This window comes from Festucalex cinctus, chromosome 3 (assembly GCF_051991245.1).
Source record: "Festucalex cinctus isolate MCC-2025b chromosome 3, RoL_Fcin_1.0, whole genome shotgun sequence".
NCBI lineage: Eukaryota > Metazoa > Chordata > Actinopteri > Syngnathiformes > Syngnathidae > Festucalex > Festucalex cinctus.
Window position 1 is genome coordinate 32573044 of NC_135413.1, and position 25438 is coordinate 32598481.

The following is a 25438-nucleotide window of genomic DNA, read 5'->3' on the forward strand; positions in this document are numbered from 1 at the left end:
TGTAGACCAGGAACCTAGACCTTGGACCCTATACTATCGTTCTGGTCCATTTAGCAATGGTTCTGTCGTCAAACTCCATGAAACCTGGTGTATGTAGCTATGATAATCCTTGTAGATATAATTCCTGGATCCCCAGTCTCTTCAGATAAGGACCTGGATCCTGTAGACCTGGAGCCCTATTGTATCTAGCCCCAATCCTCATCGAAGGAATTTATTTCTCTCCAGCACGTGTAGACTACAACCGCTCCATAGACCTGATTGCTATATTTTAGACCTGTATCCCAAGTGAACTGTAGACCAGGACCCTGCGTACCAGAACTCTATAGATCAAGTACATGTCACCCATGTTCTTGTCAACGAACTTCCTGTAGACTTGGTCCTTGATTGTGGTAGACGTGATTCCTTCTTGCCCAGTATGCACAAACCAGGACTCTGTAGACCTGGTCCTTGTCGATGTATTTCCTTTACCGCCAGAACCAGAAGATCAGGACCCTGCATTCCAGTACACCATAGACCAGCTCCAAAAAGCCTTTGTTCTAGTTACCAAACCATGTGCATCCCTGGTACGTATAATCCTTGATCGTTGATGACTCTAACTTTGTCCCTATTACCTGCACCTGACCCCTTTAGCCCAATATCTGTAGTTCAGGCCCCTGTAGCCCTGATCAATGTAGCACTTGCTCTTCTCGACAATCCCCATGTAGCCTTGGTACCTGGCCCTGATCCTTGTAGATCCTTTTATCCCCAATATCTCTCGATTGGTTTATTGGTTGTTGGATCCCCATTTGTCGATGAGGACCCAGTTTCTCCTATCCTTGTAGGTCAGGACCCTATAGACCTGTTCATTTCAGTCCAATACCTGCAAACCTGGACCATGGCATCCGTGTTCTTGTCGACAAATTTTGGTCACCTTGATACACGTGATTCCTTGCTCCCCAGTACCTTTTTAGGCCAGTACCTTGGTGTCCGTGGTCTCTGTAGACCTGGTCACTGTTGTCCTGATCCATGTAGCTCTACCTACCGCTTGTCCACAAACACCCTGTAGCCCTGAACCTCGTAATAGGATTACTTTAACCCCAGTAGGTGTAGACCAGGACTCCAAAGACCTTATCTCTTATTCCAATACATATAGGCCTATATTCCAGGTCCCCCTAGACCAGGATCCTCTAGACCTACTCCCTTGTGGTTGTCGACAAACTCCATGTAGCCTTGGAATGTGTACCGTATCTTGTGATCCTTTCAGATGTGATTCCTTAATCCCAGGAATTTGTGATCCCTGGTCCGTATAGACCAGTTCCACCTGGTCCCTGTGGCCCCATTTGTCAATGTGAACCCAGTTTCTCCTATCCTTGTAGGTCAGGACCCGAGAGAGACCTGTTCCTTTAAGTCCAATACCTGCATTCCTGGACCATGTCATCCTTGCTGTTGTCAACAAATTTTGGTCACCTTTGATACACGGGATTCCTTGCTCCCCAGTACCTTTTTTAGGCCAGTACCTTGGTGTCAGTGGTCCCTGTAAACCAAGTCACTGTAGCCCTGATCCTCATAATAGGATTCCTTTAACTCCAGTAGGTGTAGACCAGGACTCCATAGACCTGACCCTCTTATCCCAATACCTGTAGGCCTATATTCCAGGTCCTCTTAGACCACGATCCTATAGACCCACTCCATGTAACCCTTGTACCCTGTAGCCTTGGACCGTGTACCGTAGCTTGTGATCCTTTCAGATGTGATTCCTTAATCCCACGAATGTGTGATCCCTGGTCCCTGTAGACCAGGTCCACCTGGTTCCTGTAGCCCTGGTGTGTGCGCGTGTGTGCGTGTGGGCGTTTCCCCGGGCGGCGCTTGGGCGGCGCTTGCGCGTCAGTGTGGACTGAGGCCACAGATTGTCTAATTAGCTTAAGCGAGGCTTTCGTCAGATAATCATTGAGCCTCCTGCAAGCTCCTGTCGTTCTTTTCTCTCCTTTTCTTTCTTCTTTTTTTTTGGCCCTGCCATGGAGAGCAGCCGGCAGGGAGCTCGCTGAAGGTCAAATCCACTTCCACGCCGTCAACGGGGACCCGCCCGGGACCCGCCGCTGCGTGTAGCCGAGGAGCGCCGGCCGGGTTATGGGGCAGCTGCTGGACGACGAGGCTGCTCGGCGTAATCGGAACGCCGCTTAATTCCCGCCGCTCGCCCGAGGACATGGGGGAGGTTTGCGTAAGTACGACTACCTTCACTCACCGCGATTAGGACAATATCGGGATTGATGTTTGTCATTTTGAAGATGACTTCAAGAAGATTTATTTTCTCGTCATGTTGACGTTCGATTGACGTTGACGGACGAGCTGACCTCCGAGTTTTAACGAGTTCACGGCTTTTTTTTAAAAGCCTCCTTGTTATGCGGGAGGCGAAATTTCTTCTCATTTTGAACTACGAACAAGAATAAAATGAAACAAAAAACTTTATTTATAAAGCACTTCAAAACAAGCAGTGCTGCACATGAAACAGAACTCGTGCAGTCAAGAATAAGATAAGAAAAACAAGAATAAAGCAAATATTTGAAGTGAGTATACAAGGTTTTTTTTATACAAGTAAATAAATAAATAAATAAATAAAGTAATTTCCATCAGTAAATTAACAAAAAGAAATAGGCAAGTGAATTAATAAATGAATACATAGATAAATAAATGGAATAAACATCGGATTCATAACACAAAAAACAACAAATGTTAATTAATTTATTTTTTATTTTTTTTATTAATTTATGCATTATTTATTAGCTATTAAAGTCTTTTATATAAAATCTATTAAAAGCTATTCAAAAGAAAAACAGTGGCAAAAAGATAGGAAAAAAATTGTGAATAACACAGAAATGGATATTAATTAATTAATTAATTAATTTTGATGTATTTATTTATTTCTAAAATATAATTCAAATATTTCCATTTCTGTTGTATCACAGCAAAGCTTAAAATAATAGTAATTTCCTCATTTTCATATAAATATAAATAATTTTTCTTTTTTTGTGTTGTATATTAAATATGTTGCCCTTGTGTTATTTTGGGGGTCAAAAGTCAGGAAAAAACAACAGCAACATTTCTTCTCCTGGCCATTTTTATTTTCTTCATTTTATGAGTTTCATGTTGATATATGTCAAATATATATTGAAGACATGATGGCCATTTTATGAAATATACAAAACGACAAATATGGAGGAAAATGATAACAATCTCTGCGGTTGCCACGATGCAAATTTTGTCCGACTCATCCCCGCACACGTTTCTCGACTTGCCGTGACTTTCAACTTCGTTCCTTTTTTTTTTTTTTTTTTTTTTGCGTCCATCCCTTCGTCCCCCAGCTCGGATTAAGGCTGACTGATTGACACCGATTACACCGCAGGTCACAGGCGGCAAGTGGAAAAACGATGACAACCAGTATATATATATATATATATATATATATATATATATATATACCGTACCGTACCATATAACGTACTATTGTTTTCCAAAGTAAAAACAGATGTTTGCAAATGTCTAATTTTGACTTTAAACACAGAAGATAATCTTCTTCTTTCTTCTTTCATGAAGGACTACAAAAATCAGTGAGCAGTGACTGTTGCTATGCTAAAAATCGCACGATTTGGATAAATTTTGAATTAAAAAATGGCTACAAACGATTACTCGATTATTAAAATGGTTGTCGATTAATTTGATAATCGATTATGTGTCCATTAGAAGTTAACAACAGCAAAAGTGGCACATTTTTTGTACATTATTAATTGTCATACAAGTGAAAAATAAAATCCGCGATTCTGTCGCTGATTCATTTTCTTTACATTCACTTTATTAAAATTTCAGCGTCCACGTCAGAGCGCCGCCCTCTGAGCGCGACCTTCCGAGTTTGACCTCCGAGAAGGCGGCGGGCCAAACGAGGCGACATGACCAACAGCTCTCTCCGCGGCGGCAAGCGAGGCCGCGGCGGCTCCGCCTACCCGGAGTCGTCCGAGTTCAGCTGCTCGCTCGAGGAGCTTCGCTCGCTCATGGAGCTGCGGGGCGACGACGCCCGCCAGCGCGTGCGACACGCCTACCAGGACGTGGACGGACTCTGCGCCAGACTCAGGACGTCCGCCCTCGAAGGTCTGGAACAGGTTTCGAGCGCAGGCTGACTGACGACTGGCGTTTACGTGATGCAAGTGAACGCAGCTTTCGCCGCAACTGGCAATTAAAAAAAAAAAACAAAAAAAATCAAATAGAATCAAATGTATTTATTAACTCTTGAGATGCAATTATATCATGATGGAATATAAACCAAAGTGATGATTTTGTTCTGTTTACTTAAAAAATAGATCAAAATGAAATTCAAGATTTTCTCATCGCTAATTATTGACGAAATAGGACGGATTGTAGAAAATTACATTTAAATTAACAAAACTCATTAAAATGAAACCAGATCAGATTATATTATGATGGAATACATATCAAAGTGTTGATTTGTTTTATGTGTTTACAACTATTGCTAAAGTACTATACTAATTAGTTAATTAATTAATTAATTAGTTAATTAATGAAACGAAATGAAATTCTATTCACTTCAATTCCAAATCAAGGTTTTCTTTCTTTTTATTGTCATAAATAAAATAAAATTAAACACAATTAATGATTATGCTGACTTATTGGCCCATAGGGAGACATTATTACATTTATTTTTATTACTTATGATTTTTTTATATATATTTTTAATTTATATATCTAAAAGTTATTAAATATAATCAAAATCCACACAATCATTTCACAAGGAGCCAAAACCAAAACTCTTTCAATCAAATTGAATGCAGCATTTGTGGAGTTGCTGTAATTGAAAACCAAAATCTCAAAAATGGCATCCGGCTGTCGTACATGTCGAAAATGTGTGAAGTTGTGTCGTCGTCTTGCACAAATCTCGTACGAGAGTGTCTCTCGTCTGGTGACATTTGCCTGCTGGCCGCCATCATTAATTCATGTGTGGCAAGCTTGCACACGCTCAATGAACATCTCCAGTCACGCTAAAATGTCAGCGACAGCGTGAAAAATCCATCCCAGCAACATCTCACTTCCTGTGTGTGCGTGTTTGCGTGTTTGCGTGCTGCCAGCTGCGATGCGCTCAATAACGTGACAAGAAGACACACTTCATTAACCCACTGACTCACTCACAAATATTTGCCAATTAACTGACTGACAAACGGTTGAAACACTAACTAACTAACTAACTAAATAAATAAATAAATACATAAATAGATAACTAAATAGCTAACGTTTGCACCATTAACTAACTTGCCCCACTAACTAATTAACTAACTGATTAATATTTGCCCACCAACCAACCAACCAACCAACCAACCAACCAACCAACTAACTAACTAACTAACTAACTAACTAACTAACTAACTAACTAACTAACTAACTAACTAACTAACTAACTAACCATTGGAATATCTAACCCACAAACCCAAACAACCATCCAACTAACTAACTAACTAACTAACTAACTAACTAACTAACTAACTAACTAACTAACTAACTAACTTACCCTTACATTTGCACCATTAACTAACTTGCCCCACTAATTAACAAAGTAACTAACTGATGAATAAAAGTTGCCCACAAACCCAACAAACATCTAACTAACTAACTAACTAACTAACTAACTAACTAACTAACTAACTAACTAACTAACTAACTAACTAACTAACTAACTAACTAACTAACTAACTAACCATTGGAATATCTAACCCACAAACCCAAACAACCATCCAACTAACTAACTAACTAACTAACTAACTAACTAACTAACTAACTTACCCTTACATTTGCACCATTAACTAACTTGCCCCACTAATTAACAAAGTAACTAACTGATGAATAAAAGTTGCCCACAAACCCAACAAACATCTAACTAACTAACTAACTAACTAACTAACTAACTAACTAACTAACTAACCAACCATTGGAATATCTAACCCACAAACCCAAACAACCATCCAACTAACTAACTAACTAACTAACTAACTAACTAACTAACTAACTAACTAACTAACTAACTAACTAACTAACTAACTAACTAACCCTTACATTTCCACCATTAACTAACTTGCCCCACTAATTAACTAATTAACTAACTGATGAATACAATTTGCCCACAAACCCAACAAACATCCAACTAACTAACTAACTAACTAACTAACTAACTAACTAACTAACTAACTAACTAACTAACTAACTAACTAAATTAAATTAAATCAAATTGAACTGATTGACTGAGTAGCATTTGCCTAACTAAGGAAACAACTAACTGACCGACTTTTATACCATTAACTAACGTGCTCCACGAATGAACTAACTGATGACAAACATTTGGCCCACTGGCTACCTTTCTATCTAACTAAGTAAGTGACTGACTGATGACTGCTGAGTGACTTTCCAACTAATCCATGAACTAAGTTCGCAGGTTCAGGTGCCGACATTCCATGAAATCGAATCCAACGCGGGCGTGGTGACTTTGACTGTGTGAAAAGTGTTGTAACGCGCACGTACGTGCGTGCGTGCGTTTGTGTTTTGCGCTTGGAGGTCTGGACGGTTCGTGGGAGGACCTGGAGCGTCGGCGGCAGGCGTTCGGCCCCAACGTGATCCCCCCCAAGAAGCCAAAAACCTTTGTGCAGTTAGTGTGGGAGGCGCTGCAGGATGTGACGCTCATCATCCTGGAAGTGGCCGCCATCATTTCACTTGGCCTTTCTTTCTACCGACCGCCGCACGCCGACAGAGACAGTGAGTTCCCGCTCGCTCGCTTTCCAGTCAGCCGCCGAAACGAGACCAGAAGGGAAGAACGACATTTCAATGCGTCTCTTGAATTGTGGTTAAACAAGTCAGAAATGCGGTCACAGAGACCGTTTGCCTGTGCGTCCGCAGGTTGCGGGAGCGCGGCGGGCGGCGTGGCCGACGAGGGCGAGGCGGAGACGGGCTGGATCGAGGGCGCGGCCATCCTGCTGTCGGTGGCGTGCGTGGTGCTGGTGACGGCCTTCAACGACTGGAGCAAAGAGAAGCAGTTCCGAGGCCTGCAGAGTCGCATCGAGCAGGAGCAAAAGTTCAGCGTGCTGCGCGCCGGCCAGCTGGCGCACGTCAAAGTGTCGGACATCGTCGTGGGCGACATCGCGCACGTCAAATATGGTCAGAACCTTTCTCGCGCGGCTTACGGCAAGTCGGCTAACTCATTGACCTAACCAATGGAAAGCATCTTTGAGTGTCAAGAAAAGCACTTTACAAATCTGATGCATTATTATTAGTAGTAGTAGCAGTAGTATTGACAGCTAGCTAACTAACTAACTAACTAACTAACTAACTAACTAACTAACTAACTAACTAACCAGCTAACTAACTAGCTAGCTAACTAGCTAGCTAACTAACTGACTGACTGACTGACTGACTGACTGACTAACTAACTAACTAACTAACTAACTAACTAACTAACTAACTAACTAACTAACTAACTAACTAACTAACTAACTAACACAAATCGAACGACTAACCGATTATTATTAGTAGTAGTAGTCTTGACAGTTAACTAACTAACGAGCTAACTAACTAACTAACTAACTAACTAACTAACTAACTAACTAACTAACTAACACAAATCTAAAGAATAACCGATTATTATTATTAGTAGTAGTATTGACAGCTAACTAACTAACTAACTAACTAGCTAACTAACCAACTAACTAACTAACTAACTAACTAACACAAATCTAACGACTAATCGAAGTAAAACCTACAGATGGGCAGACTAATTGACTAGCTAAATAGCTTCAAAGCTAACTAACTAACTAACTAACCAACTAACCAACTAACCAACTAACTTAATAACTTACTAACTAAAGTAAAAGTTACAGATGGGTGGACTAATTGACTAGCTAAATAGCTTCAAAGCTGACTGATCTACTAACTAACTAACTAACTAACTAACTAACTAACTAACTAACTAACTTAATAACTTAATAACTTAATAACTTAATAACTTACTAACTAACTAAAGTAAAACTTACAGATGGGCGGACTAATTGACTAGCTAAATAGCTTCAAAGCTGACTAATTAACTAACTAACTAACTAACTTAATAACTTACTAACTAAAGTAAAACTTACAGATGGGTGGACTAATTGACTAGCTAAATAGCTTCAAAGCTAACTAACTAACTAACTAACTAACTAACTAACTAATTACCATCTAACAACTATCTACTAAAGCCTGACTGAATGACCACTGATAACTAACTTAATAACTTCCTGAAGGACTGATTGAATGACAGACCAACTTGTCAACTTTCCAACCGACCAGCCAACAACCACTTGAAAACAGTCTCACAAAATCTAACTGACCAGTGAACCAACTCACTAGCAGACGGACTCACCAACCAGCTAACCACAATTACTACGACTACTACTACTATATACTACCAACTGACAAAAAATGAATAAATATTGACTAGCAAGCAAAGTGAGTGACTGAATGACTGATCAACCAACCATCTAACAATAACTACTACTGTTTACTGTTAACTGACTTACCAGTAGACTGACCTACCAACCGACCAACCAATACCTCACAAAGGTCAACTGACCAATTGGTTGACCGACTGACCGGCCAACATCTAAAAACGAGCAAAGTGCACAAGCTGACTGACTGATTGACCAATCGATTGGTTGACTGACCAACCAATACCCCAATCATCTAACGCTAACCCTAACAAATGCTAACTGGCCGACTGACTGACCTACCAACTTTCTTATCTACCTAAGTGACTGACTAACTGACCGACTAGTGCTCAACTAACTGGCTGAACCGAACATCTACCCATGCCACGATGCGAACTCACTGACTAATTGACCGACCGACCAACAACCATCTAAACAACCAACCATCTAACAACAACTGCTACTGTTAACTGACTTACAAATAGACTGACCTACCAACCAATCAACCAATTCCTCACAAAAGTCAACTGACCGATTGACTGACCGACTACCCAACCAACCATCTAACCAAACTAGCAAACCAAAGCACACAAACTGACTGATTGACTGATCTACTGGTTGACTGACCAACTAGCCGAAAGACCAACCAATACATCAATCATCTAACGCTAACCCTAACAAATGCTAACTTACTGACCGACTGACCCAAAGCAACCTACCAACCTTGTTATCTAGCTAACTGACCGACTAGTGATCAACTGACTGAATCGAACATCTACCCATGCCCCGATGCTAACTGCGACCAACCATCTCACAACGATTGCACCGACCTGACCGTCAGACCGGTGAACCAAAAACCGAAAACGAAACGATCGATCGTATCCCGGGCGCGCCGCCCGTTGCCATGACTACGCTCCCGCCCCCGCAGGCGACCTCCTCCCCGCCGACGGCGTCCTCATCCAGGGCAACGACATGAAGATCGACGAGAGCTCCCTGACCGGCGAGTCGGACCACGTCAAGAAGAGCGCCGACAAAGACCCCATGTTGCTCTCGGGTGCGCCGCTCGTTCCATCGATTTCGTGTTCGTTTGGTCGCGGCATCGATCGTTTCCCAATTTCATGTTTTGCCGCCTCGTGCAGGCACTCACGTGATGGAGGGCTCGGGCAAGATGGTGGTGACGGCGGTGGGCGTCAACTCGCAGACGGGCATCATCTTTGCGCTGCTCGGCGCCGGCGAGGACGGCGGCGGCGGCGACGGCGACGACGACAAGGCCGAGAAGAAGATGAAGAAGAGGAGGAAAGAGGAGCGCAAGAAGAGAGAGAAAAAGGATAAGAGAAGTACGTCGTTTTTTTATTGGATTGTATATTTCGGACGAGAATTACTAACAGCCTATTTTTTACTTTCACAGGTAAAAAGGACGAAAAAGGCAAGAAAGGTGAGTTCACCGCATCGGTCAACAACGGCTTAGAACTGGTTTTGACCAGATCGAACCGCTTCTGTGATTGGTCCTGACTTCCTGATTTCACTGGTTCGGATTTATCTGCTTCAATCTGGTTCTGTCTGCTCCGAACTGGCTCAATCTGGTTCTGTCCTGGTTCTAGTCTAAGGGACGCTTCTGTCAGATTCGGACTTGTTTGTGTCTGGTTCTGCCTGCTTCTAACCGTTTCTGTTATCTGCCTCTAACTGGTTTAGTCTGGTTTTGTCAGCTTCTGACTCGTTCTGTCTGCTTCCTGATTTCACTGGTTCGGATTTATCTGCTTCAATCTGGTTCTGTCTGCTCCGAACTGGCTCAATCTGGTTCTGTCCTGGTTCTAATCTAAGGAACGCTTCCGCCAGCTTCGGACTTGTTTGCGTCTGGTTCTGCCTGCTTCTAACCGTTTCCGTTATCTGCCTCGAACCGGTTTAGTCCGGTTTTGTCAGCTTCTGACTCGTTCTGTCTGCTTTTAATTGGTTGGATCAGGTTCTATCTGGCGCCCTGCCATTGGCTGGCAACCAGTCCAGGGTGTCCCCCGCCTACTGCCCAAAGCCAGCTGAGATAGGCGCCAGCGACCCCCGCGACCCTTGTGAGGAATAAGCGGTACAGAAAATGGATGGATGGATTATCGTAATGCAGAAACAGTCCTCATCAATTCTTTTGTTTAAATTCCGATGGATTACCTTAATGCAGAAACAGTCAACATCAATTCTCTCATTGTGTCTCAGATGGATTACCGTAATGCAGAAAAATCCATCTATCCATTTTCGGAACCGCTTGCTCCTCATGAGGGTCGTGGGGCGTGCTGGAGCCTATCCATCCTATCATCATCAATTCCTTTGTTTAAATTTCGGATGGATTACCGTAATGCTCTTTTTATTTTGGAGTCAGTCAGCCACACATGCTCCCGGTCGGATCCTTGGTCAGGTTGGTGGATACTAGTGAAACGCGTGGCACCATTTGACCCCCCCCCCTCCCATCCAATCAACCAAGACACCCCCACCCCCTCCCCCAGCAGCAGCTGCTCCTGACTCTGTTGATGGTGATTAGGAGCAAGCAGATTAGCTTGCTTTTAAGCCCGGCAGCTTCTTTCTTTACTGCTCTTGCTTCTTCTTCTTCTTCATGTCCACTAATAGCCTCTATTGGGATCAAGGCACACACTTACGCACCAGCTTTTCCTGTCACACCTGGTTAGCGCTGCGGTTCAAACGGGCTTCAGCATGGGCCACTTTATTAGGGACACATCTAATGGCACCCGATACGAAACCGCACCGAGCCGGATTGCGTTGATCCTTTCGGGTGCAAAGTCACCAGAATATTTATATATATATATATATATATATATATATATATATATATATATATATATATATATATATATATATTTCTGTGTCTTCAGGTCAGAAGCTGCATTAAAGCCTTCCGTATGCTCTGGCATAAAAAAAAATAAAAAAAAACGTCTAAAATTGTTTTTGGGAGGGAAGGCCAAAGTATTCTAAAACGTGTTTACACGTTTTTGGGTTTGAACGCGTTAGGACCGTCTTTCAGTTCGGTTTGAAATGGTGAAATGCGAACAACAATGTGTCTTTTTCTTTTCTTTTTTTTTTCCCGCGGCAGGGAAGAGCAACGATGGCGCGGCCGTGGAGATGGAACCGCTCAACGAGGACGTCGAACCCGAGAAGAAGAAAAACAACTTGAGGAAGAAGGAGAAATCCGTCCTGCAAGGGAAGCTCACCAAGCTGGCCGTGCAGATCGGCAAAGCAGGTACAGACGCTCCATTTTAATGTACTCTTTTTTTTTTTTTTTTTTTTTCTTTTTTTTTAAATCTCTCACTGTGAGTCCGCACCATGTGTTTGCGCACGTTGCACTCGCGAAGCATTTGAAAAGGGGGCGTGTCACCGTGTCACATGACAGCGTCGCAGTGACGGATAAGCAAAAAAACATTTTACAAAATCGTATCATTTTCGTCTCATTTTTTGTTCGTGAACTAAAACGTCCGTAGATTTTTAGTCCAGTTTTTATTGACGTGAAATACATTTTCGTCGTCGGCGAAAGTTGCATACGGATTTAGTCCCACTTATTGTTTTTATTAATTAATGAGGTTTTTAGTCTAGTCTAGTTTTAGTCCAGTTAAAAATGTGCGTTGACGAAATTTATTTTTAAAGTTTTCGTCGACGAAATTAACAATACTTCGGAGTGCACTCTGCATTTTTTTTAAAATTCACCTTATAAAGGCACATTTCACTTGAAATGTGAAATTTGTAAGTCTAATAATAAGTCTTATAATATAATAATAATAATAATAATCATAATCATCATCATCATCATCATATTCATAATCATAATAAGTCTAAGTCTGTAATAAGTCAAATTTAAAATAAGTCAAGTCAAGTCAAGTCACGTCAAGGCAGGTCAAGTCAAGTCAAGTCAGGTCAGGTTAAGTCAAGTCAAGTCAGGTCAGGTCAGGTCAGGTCAAGTCAAGTCAAGTCAAGTCAGGTCAGGTCAGGTCAGGTCAGGTCAAGTCAAGTCAAGTCAAGTCAAGTCAGGTCAAGTCAAGTCAAGTCAAGTCAAGTCAAGTCAAGTCAGGTCAAGTCAGGTCAGGGCAAGTCAGGTCAGGGCAAGTCAGGTCAGGTCAGGTCAGGTCAGGTCAGGTCAAGTCAGGTCAAGTCAAGTCAAGTCAAGTCAAGTCAAGTCAAGTCAAGTCAAGTCAGGTCATCTTTATTTATATAGCTAAGCCCACAAAGTCAGTTTGATTTTGTAACATGAACTTTAAGCAGGCTTGAGCGGACGCTCAAAAAAAGTCTGGCAAAGCTTTCAAAGACAAATTCGGTCTCGATTTCAGCCCGTGAAGCCACTTTCACTTGGAAGCTTAATTGGGTCGAGTTGGTACATCGTGAGTAGACCAGCATCAAAGTCTCGAAGCCACGACACGCAGGAAGTCGGCCATTTTGGCTCAGAGTGGCCATTTTAAGGTTGTTTCTAGGAATCTTCCGAGACAAACTCGAGGAATATTTTGAACATTCAGCCCCCCCGAAAGCCGTTTTCATCATCCACTTTGGTACTTGCTGAGCATTTCTATCATGAGCGGAGCCAGCCAAAAAAAAAATCAAGTTTGACGACTCGTCGCATTCCTCCGGCAGGCCTGTTCATGTCCACGCTGACCGTCATCATCCTCATCGTCCGCTTCCTGGTGGACACCTTCTGCATTCAGGGCGTGGCCTGGACGTCCGAGTGCGTGCCCATCTACATGAAGTTCCTGGTCAAGTTCTTCATCATCGGCGTGACCGTGCTGGTGGTGGCCGTGCCCGAAGGTCTTCCTCTGGCCGTCACCATCTCGCTGGCGTACTCCGTCAAGGTTTGTCGGCCGACTCAGAACGTTTCGATATCCGGCCGCAAAGAAGCTTTTATTTTGGTACGAGAGGTTTAAAAGTGCAATGCGATGTTTTGCCATGAAAACAATGTGTTTTCAGTGGAGTTCCTCAGGGAAGCGTTTTAGGTCCCTTTGTTTGTTCTTAAGTGGGGATAGACCGATTTTCGGCCAGGCTGGTTATCGGCGACGATATTTGGCATTTTGACGAGTATCAGTGAAAAAAAATCTGACAGCCAATAATAGATCCATATAATAATAAATCATTATTAAAATAAATTTAAAAAAAAAATTAAAAATGACATTTTGCAAATCTAAAAAGTTGTTCAATAAATATGCTTTAATACATTTCAACAAACTTAAGACTTGGAATTTGTATTTACACAATTTTTGCACCAATATTTTCCCCTTTTACTGAAATTGAATATCGGCTCCAAATATCGTTTATCGGTCTCCTTGACTAGCAATAATCGGTCCTGAAAACCCCCCAAAACATATTGGCCTATCTCTACTCTTCAGAAAATGATTCAGGGCAAGGGTTAGGTTAGGTTTGGTTAATTAATTAGTTAATTAATTGCAATTTGATTCCAGCGTTTTGAATGTGTTGTCGATGGAGTTCCTCAGGGAAACGTTTGAGGTCTCTTTGTGTTTTTTTTTTGTTTTGTTTTTTTTTTCAGAAAATGATGAAGGACAACAACCTGGTGCGCCACCTGGACGCCTGCGAGACGATGGGCAACGCCACCGCCATCTGCTCCGACAAGACGGGCACGCTGACCATGAACCGCATGACGGTGGTCCAGGCCTACGTGGCCGGCTGCTACCACAAGAAGGTGCCCGAGCCCAGCCTGGTACCCGCCAAGATCCTGGACCTGCTGGTTCTCGGCATCGGGGTCAACTGCGCCTACACCACCAAGATTATGGTGAGACGTTTCAAAAATAGACTTTCCATTCAAGAAGACTTTGAGCTTAAGCTGACGTTGGCCGGACGCCACCAGAGTTCAAACGAGACGATGTGATGCTAGCTAGGACGCGAAGTAACGTGTGACGCTATGAGACCGGACCACGTGCAGGACTCGTCTGCATTTTCTTTTTTTGGTTTCCTTCTTTGTCGCAGCCCCCCGACAAGGAGGGCGGTCTCCCTCGCCAGGTGGGCAACAAGACGGAATGTGCCTTACTGGGACTCAGCTTGGACCTGCGGCGCGACTACCAGAGCGTTCGCAACGACATCCCCGAGGAGAAGCTCTTCAAGGTGTACACCTTCAACTCGGTCCGCAAGTCCATGAGCACCGTCCTGCGGAACCCCGACGGCAGCTTCCGCATGTTCAGCAAGGGGGCCGCCGAGATCCTGCTCAGGAAGTAGGTCGAAAAACGAAAACGAAAGGACCAAAACTGCCAAAATTACAAATAAATAAATCGATACATCAATAAATGAATAAATACAAGTGAAAATAAAAACAGATATAAAAAAATACAGTTCAAAATTTAAGTTCAAAAAATAAAAAATAACAAATATTTATTATATTATTATATTTATTATAATATTTTAAAACAAATGCTTAAAAAATGTAATTCAATTGTTTTTAAATTGTATGGTGTCCTTGAGTGTCTCGAAAGGCACCTATAAATATAATACATTGTTATTTTTATTATTATTACTATTATTATATTTATTTCCCATTTATATTTATTAAATTTAAATAAAACAAAAAATATATATATACATAAATCAATACATAAATGCAAAAATAAATAGATCGATACATAAATGAATAAAAGTGAAAATAAAAACACATATAAAAAATACAATTAAAAAATGAAAAACAAAAAATAAATATTTAATATTTGTTATTATATTTATTAAAACAAAAATAAATACAAGTAAAAATAAATACAAAAATAAATAACTTGATAAATAAATTAAAAAAATGAATAAAAGTGAAAATAAAAACAGATATGAAAAAAATGCAATAAAAAAATCGACACCAAAAAATAAACAATATTTAATATTTATTTATTATTGCATGTATTATAATATTTACTTTCCATTCGTATTTATTAAATGGAAATAAAAACAAAATTAAATTCAAAAAATAAAAATAAATATAAAGATAAATATGGAAATAAACCTATAAATAAAATTAAATATCAATCAATAAAAACGTTCTGCCCTCGCATGAATTTATTTCATGCTGCAGACAATCTGTCAGGACGAAATGTTATTCAAATGAGGGGGCGGTCCTAAGCGTCACTCAAGTGGCAAGTTAGGACCGCCCCCTCATTTGAATAACATTTCGTCCCGACAGATTGTCTGCAGCATGAACCAAATTCTATTTATTATATATTAATTTTTGTATTTATTTCCACCTTTGTTTTTATATTTATTTTTATTTATTGAATCTCGATTTTTTTATTTGTACTTTTATTGATTGATTTATGGATATAACTATAGTTTGTTCTTTTTATTGACATTTATATTTACTTTTTTTTATGTCCATTTTTATTTTCACTTGTATTCGATATTTATTTATTTATTTATTTATTTAAATATGTATTTATGTTTCGTTTTGGCCCTCCAGAGACTTGCAAATGTGACTTCTTCTCTGACTCCGCCCCCCTCCCCCCTGTCCCCGCCCCCTCCCGTCCCGGCAGGTGCTGCAAGATCCTGACGGAGAACGGCGTGGCCAAAGCGTTCAAGCCGCGCGAGCGCGAGAAGCTGATGAAGACGGTGATCGAGCCGATGGCGTCGGAGGGCCTGCGGACCATCTGCTTGGCCTACCGGGACTTCGGCGCCGCCGACCGGCCCGACTGGGACGACGAGGCCGACATCCTCGCCGGGCTCACCTGCATCGCCGTGGTCGGCATCGAGGATCCCGTCAGGCCTGAGGTGCGCGCGTCAAACGCAACTTTTGCTCGCGCTCGCCGCCAACGGAAGGAACGTCAACACGTTCTTTTCATATTTTGCTTTTGCAAATAGGCTCAGAAGAAAATACAATTTTAAAGCGCAATTTATTTATTTTTTTATCTTTTTGTTTTCTTGAAACTTACTGTTCACGTGAATTTAAAAGCATTTTCTTAATTAAACTAAAAAAAAATACATTTTAATTTAGAATTTAAGGTTTGTGGAGTTTTTAATCTTGTCCTTAATATCTAAGAAAAAAATTGATCATCTTTTAGAGGGCACCCAGCTGACCTCGAGATGTTCTTTCTCATTTTTGAAATTATTATAAATAATAATAATAATAATTATTATTATTATTATTATTATAATCATAATAATAATATCAATAACGAACAACAACAATAATAATAATAATAATATCAATAATAATAACAGTATTATTATTATTATTATTATTATTATTAATAATAATAATAATAACAACAACAATAATAATAATAATAATAATAATAATAGTAGTAGTAGTAGTAGTAGTAATAATAATAATAACAATAATAATAATAATAATAATAATAATTATAATTATAATCATAATAATAATATCAATAACAAACAACAATAATAATAATAATAATAATAATATCAATAATGATAACAGTATTATTATTATTATTATTATTATTAATAATAATAATAATAACAACAACAATAATAATAATAATAATAATAATAATAATATATTTTTTACAGTTATAGATGTAGAAATTTAAAGCATTGTGATCGGATGTCTCAAATATGACACAAATCAAAAGTCATGTGAAAGTTGATTTTCAAAAAAACAATTTTTTTCTTTTTTTTCCTTGTTCAAAAGGACCAATAAATTCTGTATTTACAAGTAATAAGAATTTAGGCTTTATAGGGTTAATCAATATTGGATCGAAGTAAAGTGAATTGGGGGAGAAAAAAAAAATCCAAATCAAATGGAACTGAACTCTCGTGAATCGAAATGGATCGAGGAAATTTTCAATGGATTGCCAGCCCTCGTTTTGACTTTCCCGGGACGGTGATTGGCGACCTCTGACCTCCGCGTGATCGTGATGACGTCATCAGGTGCCGGAGGCCATCCGGAAGTGCCAGCGCGCCGGCATCACCGTGCGAATGGTGACGGGGGACAACATCAACACGGCGCGCGCCATCGCCAGCAAGTGCGGCATCCTGCATCCCGGCGACGACTTCCTGTGCCTGGAGGGCAAAGAGTTCAACCGCCGCATACGCAACCCCATGGGCGAGGTCCGAAAGATCGGAGATCCACCCCTTTTTTTGGCGGGGAAGTCGCTTGACGTTTGCCGTTGTTGTGTCGCCGCCGCCGCAGATCGAGCAGGAGCGAATTGACAAGATTTGGCCCAAACTCCGAGTCCTGGCCCGCTCGTCGCCCACCGACAAGCACACCCTCGTCAAAGGTAAGCAAAACAAAAACAAACAAAAATTTTGCCACCTGTGGTTTTCTTCCATATTCCAAAAACATGCGTGCCAGGTTGATTGAAGACTCGAAATTGCCCGTTAGGTGCAAATGTGCTTGTCAGTGTTTGTTTGTCCAATTTGTCGCCAGCGATTGGCTGGCGAGAAATTCATTTTAATCACTTCATGGGAGCTGCGCAGCGTTATGTTGCCGCAAGACTGGAACTTTGGAGGTTTTTTGTTTTGTTTGGAGAGCTTATAATTGTTCATTCAACTGTTTTACTAATTCAACATATCATCATCATTGCTTTTTTTTTTTTTTTTATGAGCGAGCTCATTGCTCGCTTTTTTGACAGCTCATTGCTCGTTTTTTTTCTGAGAGCTCATTACTCTTTTTTTTTTTTAGCTCATTACTCTTTTTTTTTTTAGCTCATTGCTCTTTTTTTGAGAGCTCATTGCTCGTTTTTTTTTGAGAGCTCATTACTCTTTTTTTTTTTAGCTCATTGCTCTTTTTTTTTTAGCTCATTGCTCGCTTTTTTTTTAGCTCATTGCTCGTTTTTTTTCTGAGAGCTCATTACTCTTTTTTTTTTTTTTAGCTCATTGCTCTTTTTTCTGAGAGCTCATTACTCTTTTTTTTTTTTTAGCTCATTGCTCTTTTTTTGAGAGCTCATTGCTCTTTTTTTGAGAGCTCATTGCTCGTTTTTTTTTGAGAGCTCATTGCTCGTTTTTATTTTTTAGCTCATTGCTCTTTTTTTGAGAGCTCATTGCTCGTTTTTTTCTGAGAGCTCATTACTCTTTTTTATTTTTTAGCTCATTGCTCGTTTTTTTCCTGAGAGCTCATTACTCTTTTTTTTTTCTGAGAGCTCATTACTCTTTTTTTTTTTGAGAGCTCATTGCTCGTTTTTTTCTGAGAGCTCATTACTCTTTTTTATTTTTTAGCTCATTGCTCGTTTTTTTCCTGAGAGCTCATTACTCTTTTTTTTTTCTGAGAGCTCATTACTCTTTTTTTTTTTGAGAGCTCATTACTCTTTTTTTTTTTAGCTCATTGCTCTTTTTTTGAGAGCTCATTGCTCGTTTTTTTCTGAGAGCTCATTACTCTTTTTTATTTTTTAGCTCATTGCTCGTTTTTTTCCTGAGAGCTCATTACTCTTTTTTTTTTTCTGAGAGCTCATTACTCTTTTTTTTTTTGAGAGCTCATTACTCTTTTTTTTTTAGCTCATTGCTCTTTTTTTGAGAGCTCATTGCTCGTTTTTTTCTGAGAGCTCATTACTCTTTTTTATTTTTTAGCTCATTGCTCTTTTTTTGAGAGCTCATTGCTCGTTTTTTTTTGAGAGCTCATTGCTCGTTTTTTTTTTAGAGCTCATTGCTCATTTTTGAACGTTCATTGCTCTTTTTGCGAGAGAGCTCATTGCTCTTTCTTTGAGAGCTCATTGCTCTTTTTTATGAGCGAGCTCATTGCTCACTTTTTTGAGAGCTCATTGCATCCCCCCCCCCAAAAAAAAAATCCCATTACCAATCACCTTAACCGGATACTTAAGAGTCTGGCCAGAGTGGTGAAGTTCAGAAGGTCAGGAGAACCAGAGGAAAGATCAAAGGAAAGAAAGATGAATCACAGCAAAATCCAGCACCAACAAAACACCACCTGCCACCCCACATGGTTACAAAACCAGAATCTTTCACTTAACCCCCAAAACCCTCAAAATTCCAACAGATTATTAGGGAGATCTCAATAGACCAGAGGAAAAACTAAAGAGAGGAAGGAAGGATGGGAAGTTTGGATACTTCTTAGTCAGTGAACAGACCAGGTTTTCACATCTTTCCCCCTTTTCAGGCATCATCGACAGCTCGGTGCTGGAGCAGAGGCAGGTCGTCGCGGTAACCGGGGACGGCACCAACGACGGGCCCGCCCTCAAGAAGGCCGACGTCGGATTCGCCATGGTAACCGATGACGCAATGTGCAAACATGTCAACGCTTACGATACTCGTTTGACCAAAAATATTCAAATAAACAGAAATCATCCATTAACAGTCAAACAATAAAACAGAATCCACAAAATTCAAATCAAATCCAATCCGAAATACAATACAGTTAAAATGAAATAAATAATCTAATAAAATGAAATGACATTAAACAAAAATAAAATGAATTGAGTACAATAAAAGTTCAAATAAAATATAAAGCAATTCAATCAAATAAAATAGAATAAAATTATTTAAAATATATAATTAATTAAAATATAAAATTGTTTTTTTATTTAATGTAGACAAAAAAAATAATAAAATACAAAAAAAAACATACAAAAATTTTTTGAATAGAATACAACAAACGTTCAAATTAAAATAAATAAATTAATTAATTAAAAAAAAAACTATGATGTCAAATAATAGACAAATAAAATCTAATGATATTGGAAACTGGCTTATTTTAAGAGTGCACTGGAATAAAATAAAATAAAATAAAATAAAATAAAATAAAATAAAATAAAATAAAATACAATCACAACAACCTAAACCAAAATCCTAAACCCGCATTGGGTTATTTTTCACCCAGCTGTTGACGTGAGTGACATGGAAATTAAATGAAAAAAAAATAAAATAAATTGATTACAATGAAATAAAATACAAACGAATAAAATATAAGTTTAAATAAAATATAAAGAAATTCGATAAAATAACAAAGAATAAAATTAATTTAAATACAAAATTATAAAAATAATAAGTAATATAAAAGCAAATTAAAATAAAAAATAAAAAATAAAATGACATAAAATGAAGAAAAATTTGACAATAAATAATAAAATGCACCAAAATAAAATAAAGCAGAATAAAAGAAACAAAATACAATTGAATAGAATCGGAATAAAATACATGATACTAATAATAATAATAAAATATGAAGTGACATAAGAGACATGTTAATAAAATCAAATGACATCGGAAATTGGCTCATTTTACAGGAATAAAAATCAAATCTAAGAAAATAAAACAGGGGTTGAAGTCAAATCGAGTAAATGCAACCGGAAGCAAACAAACGGCAAAAGCGGGTAACGCGTTTGACGCCTTTTGTTTCGCCGGCAGGGCATCGCGGGGACGGACGTGGCCAAGGAGGCGTCGGACATCATCCTGACGGACGACAACTTCAGCAGCATCGTCAAGGCCGTCATGTGGGGGCGCAACGTCTACGACAGCATCTCCAAGTTCCTGCAGTTCCAGCTCACCGTCAACGTGGTGGCCGTCATCGTGGCCTTCACCGGCGCCTGCGTCACGCAGGTGGGTCGCGCCTCGCCTCGCCGCCTCCGCTTTCGCCATCTCGTCTTCATGCCGTCGCCCTCCGGCAGGACTCGCCGCTGAAGGCGGTGCAGATGCTGTGGGTCAACCTGATCATGGACACGTTCGCCTCGCTGGCGCTGGCCACCGAGCCGCCCACCGAGGCGCTGCTGCTGCGCAGCCCGTACGGACGCAGCAAGCCGCTCGTCTCGCGCACCATGATGAAGAACATCCTCGGGCACGCCGTCTACCAGCTCGCCGTCATCTTCACGCTGCTCTTCGTCGGTGCGCAAAAACGGCAACAAAAACAGATCGACGTGGAAGGGAAAAAATATCAAAGACAAGAAAAAGCATAATTACAGTTCAAATAAAACATCATAGAAATAGAAAACATCAAAAAAGGTGACATGAAAATCAAAGTCAAATCAAGTCAAACCAAAATAACATCAACAAAAAAATAGAATTATTTAAAAAAAAGCCAAAAATATAAGTAAAAAAAAATAACTCAAAGAAAAACAACTATAATATTTAAAAAATAAATAAATAAAAAAGATCAAGTAAAAGGTACAAATAAAAAATAGACTAAAAAATATTTTTTAAACATAGAATTAAAAAGAAATGAAAAAAAAGAAAAGTTCAAAATAAAAATAAAATTAAAGGCAAAAACAAAGTAAAAGTAGAAAAAAGTTACAAAAAAAATGATACAAAACAAAACAAAAAAGTAAAAATAGAAATAAAAGTAAGAACAAAAGTAAAAGTACACAAAAGTACAACAAAAGCTGACAATAAAACAAAAAAAACAAGAGTTTAAAATAAAATTAAAAAGTAAAAGAACAAATAAATATCAACAAAAAAAAACTAGAATACAAAAATAAACATAAAAGCATCAATAAAAATAAAAGATAAATGTCCAAATAAAATCACAAAAAAATAGTACACATAAAAAATAAAAGGGGAAAACTTCAATAAAGGTGACATAAAAATCAAAATAAAACTAAAAACCTGAAATTAAAGTAAAACCAGAAAAAAATAACGTAAGTCAAACTAAAAAAAAAAAAAATAGAGCTAAAATTACTTGAAATAAATTAACTCAAAAAATACAACTATAGTATTTAAAAAAAGAAAAGTTCAAGTAAAAGTATAAATAAAAAAATAAAAATAAAATAAAATAAAATACAAAAAAGTAAAAATACAAATAAAAGCAGTAACAAAAGTAAAAGTACACAAGAACAAATAAAAAATAAAAGCTAACAAAAAACTAAAATGCAGACTAGCAAAGTTTAAAATAAAATTATTTAAAAAAATAAAATCAAAAACTAAAAGTAAAAGAACAAATAAAAGTATAGTAATAAAAAAAGTAAAAATAAATAAATAAATAAAAAAGCATCAATAAAAGTAAAAATAAATGTACAGATAAAAATACAAATAAAAGAAAAAGTAAATGCCTAAGTAAAAATACAACTGAAATCAAATCAAATCAAATAGAAATGAAAAATATGTAAAAAATGTGAAAATAAAAGTCCAAATAAGACAAATATTAGAAGTAAACCGTGCAATGAAAGTGCAATTGGATTGCTTGTTTTGTCCAGGTGAGCTGGCGCTGGACATGGACTGCGGGCGCAACGCGCCGCTGCACGCGCCGCCGTCGGAGCACTACACGATGGTGTTCAACACCTTCGTGCTGATGCAGATCTTCAACGAGCTCAACGCCCGCAAGATCCACGGCGAGCGCAACGTCTTCGACGGCGTCCTCGACAACCCCATCTTCTGCTCCATCGTCGCCGGCACCTTCCTCGTCCAGGTACGACCCGCCGCCGCCGTCGCCATCCGACCGGCATCCGACCGCCGCCGCCGTCGTCGTCGGCAGGTGCTGATCGTGCAGTTCGGCGGCAAGCCCTTCAGCTGCGTCAGCCTGAGCGCGGAGCAGTGGCTCTGGTGCGTCTTCCTGGGCTTCGGCAGCCTGCTGTGGGGACAGGTGAGGCGCGTCGGGATCGGCGGGCGGGGCCTTCGCGGGGGACTGACTCGCTGACCACCTTTGCGCGCCCAGCTGGTGTCCAGCGTGCCCACCCGCTGGCTGAAGTTCCTGAAGACGGCCGGCCACGGCACCAAGCAGGAGGAGATCCCCGAGGAGGAGCTGGAGGAGATGAAGGACCCCGACGAGATCGACCACGCCGAGATGGAGCTCCGCAGGGGCCAGGTGCTCTGGTGCCGGGGCCTGCAGCGCATACAGACGCAGGTCAACCCACTTCCCACTTTCCCTTTTTACCAGGGTGACGTTTACCATCTCGGTCTGGGGACCGCAGATGAAAAATAGACTTTCGGATCATTCCGCCATATTGACGCAAATGTTTATTCATATGTGCCGTCCCTGACAACAAATAAAAAAAAAAGTACAAATAAAAATTAACTAAAAGATATTTTTCAAAGTGAAAATCACAATAATTCAAAATAAAAGTCAAAGTAAAACAATAGAGTTCAAAATAAAAAAAAATGCAAAAACATTTAAGTAAAATACAAAACGAAAAAGTAAAAATAGAAATAAAGGCGGTACCAAAAGTAAAAGTACGCAAAAGTACAAATAAAATAATAACAATAAAACTAAAAGCTGTCTAAAAGAAAATTATTTTAAAAAATAATAGCAAAAAACAAAAAGTAAAAGAAATAAACTCAAAAACTAGAACACAAAAAAGTAATTAAAAAAAAGTGCAAATAAACGTAAAAATAAATGTACAAATAAAATAAAAAAGTAAAAGTATAAGTAAAATCTAAAAATAAAAATAAAATACAAAACAAAGTAAAAAATAGAAATAAAAGCAGTAACAAAAGTAAAAGTACGCAAAAGTACAAATAAAATAAAAACGCTAACAATAAAACTAAACGCAGTCTAAAGTAAAATTATTCTAAAAAAATAATAACAAAAAGTAAAAGAAATAAACTCAAAAACTGGAACACAAAAAAAGTCATTTAAAAAATGCAAATAAATGTCAAAATAAATGCACAAATAAAAATCCAAATAAAAGTCACAATGAAATAAAATAAAATGTAAATCAAAAAATAAATAAATGAATAAATAAGTAAATAAACCCCTTTTACTGTACATCAGGTAACTCTTATGTTAAGGCCTTACTGTTTTCCATACACAACAGTAAAAATACAAACATACCTACCAGTTAAATGACGCCTCTGTATTAAATACAAACGTGACGGATGACGGGCGGCCCCCCCGCTCTTTCCCCGCATGCAGATCCGCGTGGTGAACGCCTTCCGCGACAGCGTGTCCCCGTACGAGAACCTGGAGACGCCCGAGTCGCGCAGCTCCATCCACAACTTCATGACGCACCCCGAGTTCCGCATCGACGACTCGGAGACGCACATCCCGCTCATCGACGAGCTGGAGGGCGAGGACGCCGCCGCCGCGCCCGCCAAGCGCAACTCCGTGGCGGTCCCCAACAACGCCCTCGTCGCCGCCCCGCCGGAGCGAGGGCGTGGCCCCCCGCTCCTCAATGACCACCAGCAGGCCCCTCAGGTCAGGGCCGCGGGTTTGATCTCCGCCAATTCCGGGGGGCTGCCGCCCTGTCCGGGAAGCCCCCTGCACAGCCTGGAAACGTCGCTCTGAAGGGGGGAAAGATAAAAATACAAAATGAAAGCAGCCGCCTGATTGGTTGAGAACCAGGAAGTTTTAGCGGAAGGTGATTTGTTCATCGCAATTAGATATTAACGTGATGGATCTGTGACTTTGTGTTTGTACAAGTAGACAGCCAGGTTGGTCGGTGTCTTAATTGTATGTTTTGTGTCTTTTTGTATCAGAATTGGGTTTTAGGTCATGACTTTCAAAAAGGAAAGAAAATGTTCCAATATATTCTTAAATTAAAAAAAAAAAAAATGGGATCATAAACAGAAAAACAATCGAATGTATTATATTCACTGTTGTCCAGGGCTCATTTTTATATATTCGATATAAAATGACCAAATAAGGTTGAAATTATATATTTATAGTCATCTTCTAGTCATGAAAAAAACAAATTTGAATGGAATATTCACAGTGCATTTTCATGCGTACATTTTTTTTTTTTTTATTCAATGGATGTTGGTTTTTAAAATAAATAGCTTTTGTCTGTTTTACACACAAATTCTCGAGTTTTCATTAAACATGATGGTGTTATTATCATATAATTATTATTCAATGATGGTGATAATTTCTACAAATTGATTTTTTGTACGTGAGTTGAGTCCCAGTCTAAAGAAAACGGGGCTTTTGTACTCGCGGGCCTCATTTGATGTTTAAAATGAACAAACGGACCTGGAATAGTAAAAAATGTAATAGGGGGAAAAAACAAACTATAATATGGAAAAAAAAAAAAAAACATCAACCACGTAGCCTCTGCAGCCCTCTAGTGGGTGTCTTGGGTTACAAAATTATTTAAGGGCATCTTAAGTGGACTTTGACCTCAATTTTATAAAGCAGGTGGAGGAAAAAAAAAATTAAAATA

General features: G+C 39.3%; 1 protein-coding gene across 1 annotated transcript; it reads left to right on the plus strand.

The window, feature by feature from the left end:
* Positions 1–1889: 1889 nt before the first annotated feature.
* Positions 1890–25078, plus strand: LOC144016513 (plasma membrane calcium-transporting ATPase 1-like). Its single transcript, XM_077517732.1, has 21 exons — positions 1890–2197; positions 3841–4119; positions 6586–6783; positions 6925–7182; positions 9412–9537; positions 9623–9820; positions 9892–9918; positions 11575–11721; positions 13098–13312; positions 14002–14244; positions 14439–14680; positions 15974–16208; positions 17334–17513; positions 17596–17683; positions 19513–19619; positions 20760–20951; positions 21020–21233; positions 22538–22749; positions 22816–22923; positions 22996–23184; positions 24193–25078. The coding sequence occupies exons 2-21, from the start codon at positions 3921–3923 to the stop codon at positions 24562–24564; spliced, it is 3750 nt and encodes a 1249-aa protein (XP_077373858.1). The 5' UTR covers positions 1890–2197; positions 3841–3920; the 3' UTR covers positions 24565–25078.
* Positions 25079–25438: the final 360 nt, after the last annotated feature.

Coding starts and splice junctions, on each gene's coding strand:
- LOC144016513 (XM_077517732.1), top strand. CDS start 3,921: ATGACCAACAGCTCTCTCCGCGGCGGCAAGCGAGGCCGCGGCGGCTCC. Junction 11,722..13,097: donor CGTGCAGATCGGCAAAGCAG/GTACAGACGCTC, acceptor TTCCTCCGGCAG/GCCTGTTCATGTCCACGCTG. Junction 14,245..14,438: donor CCTACACCACCAAGATTATG/GTGAGACGTTTC, acceptor TCTTTGTCGCAG/CCCCCCGACAAGGAGGGCGG.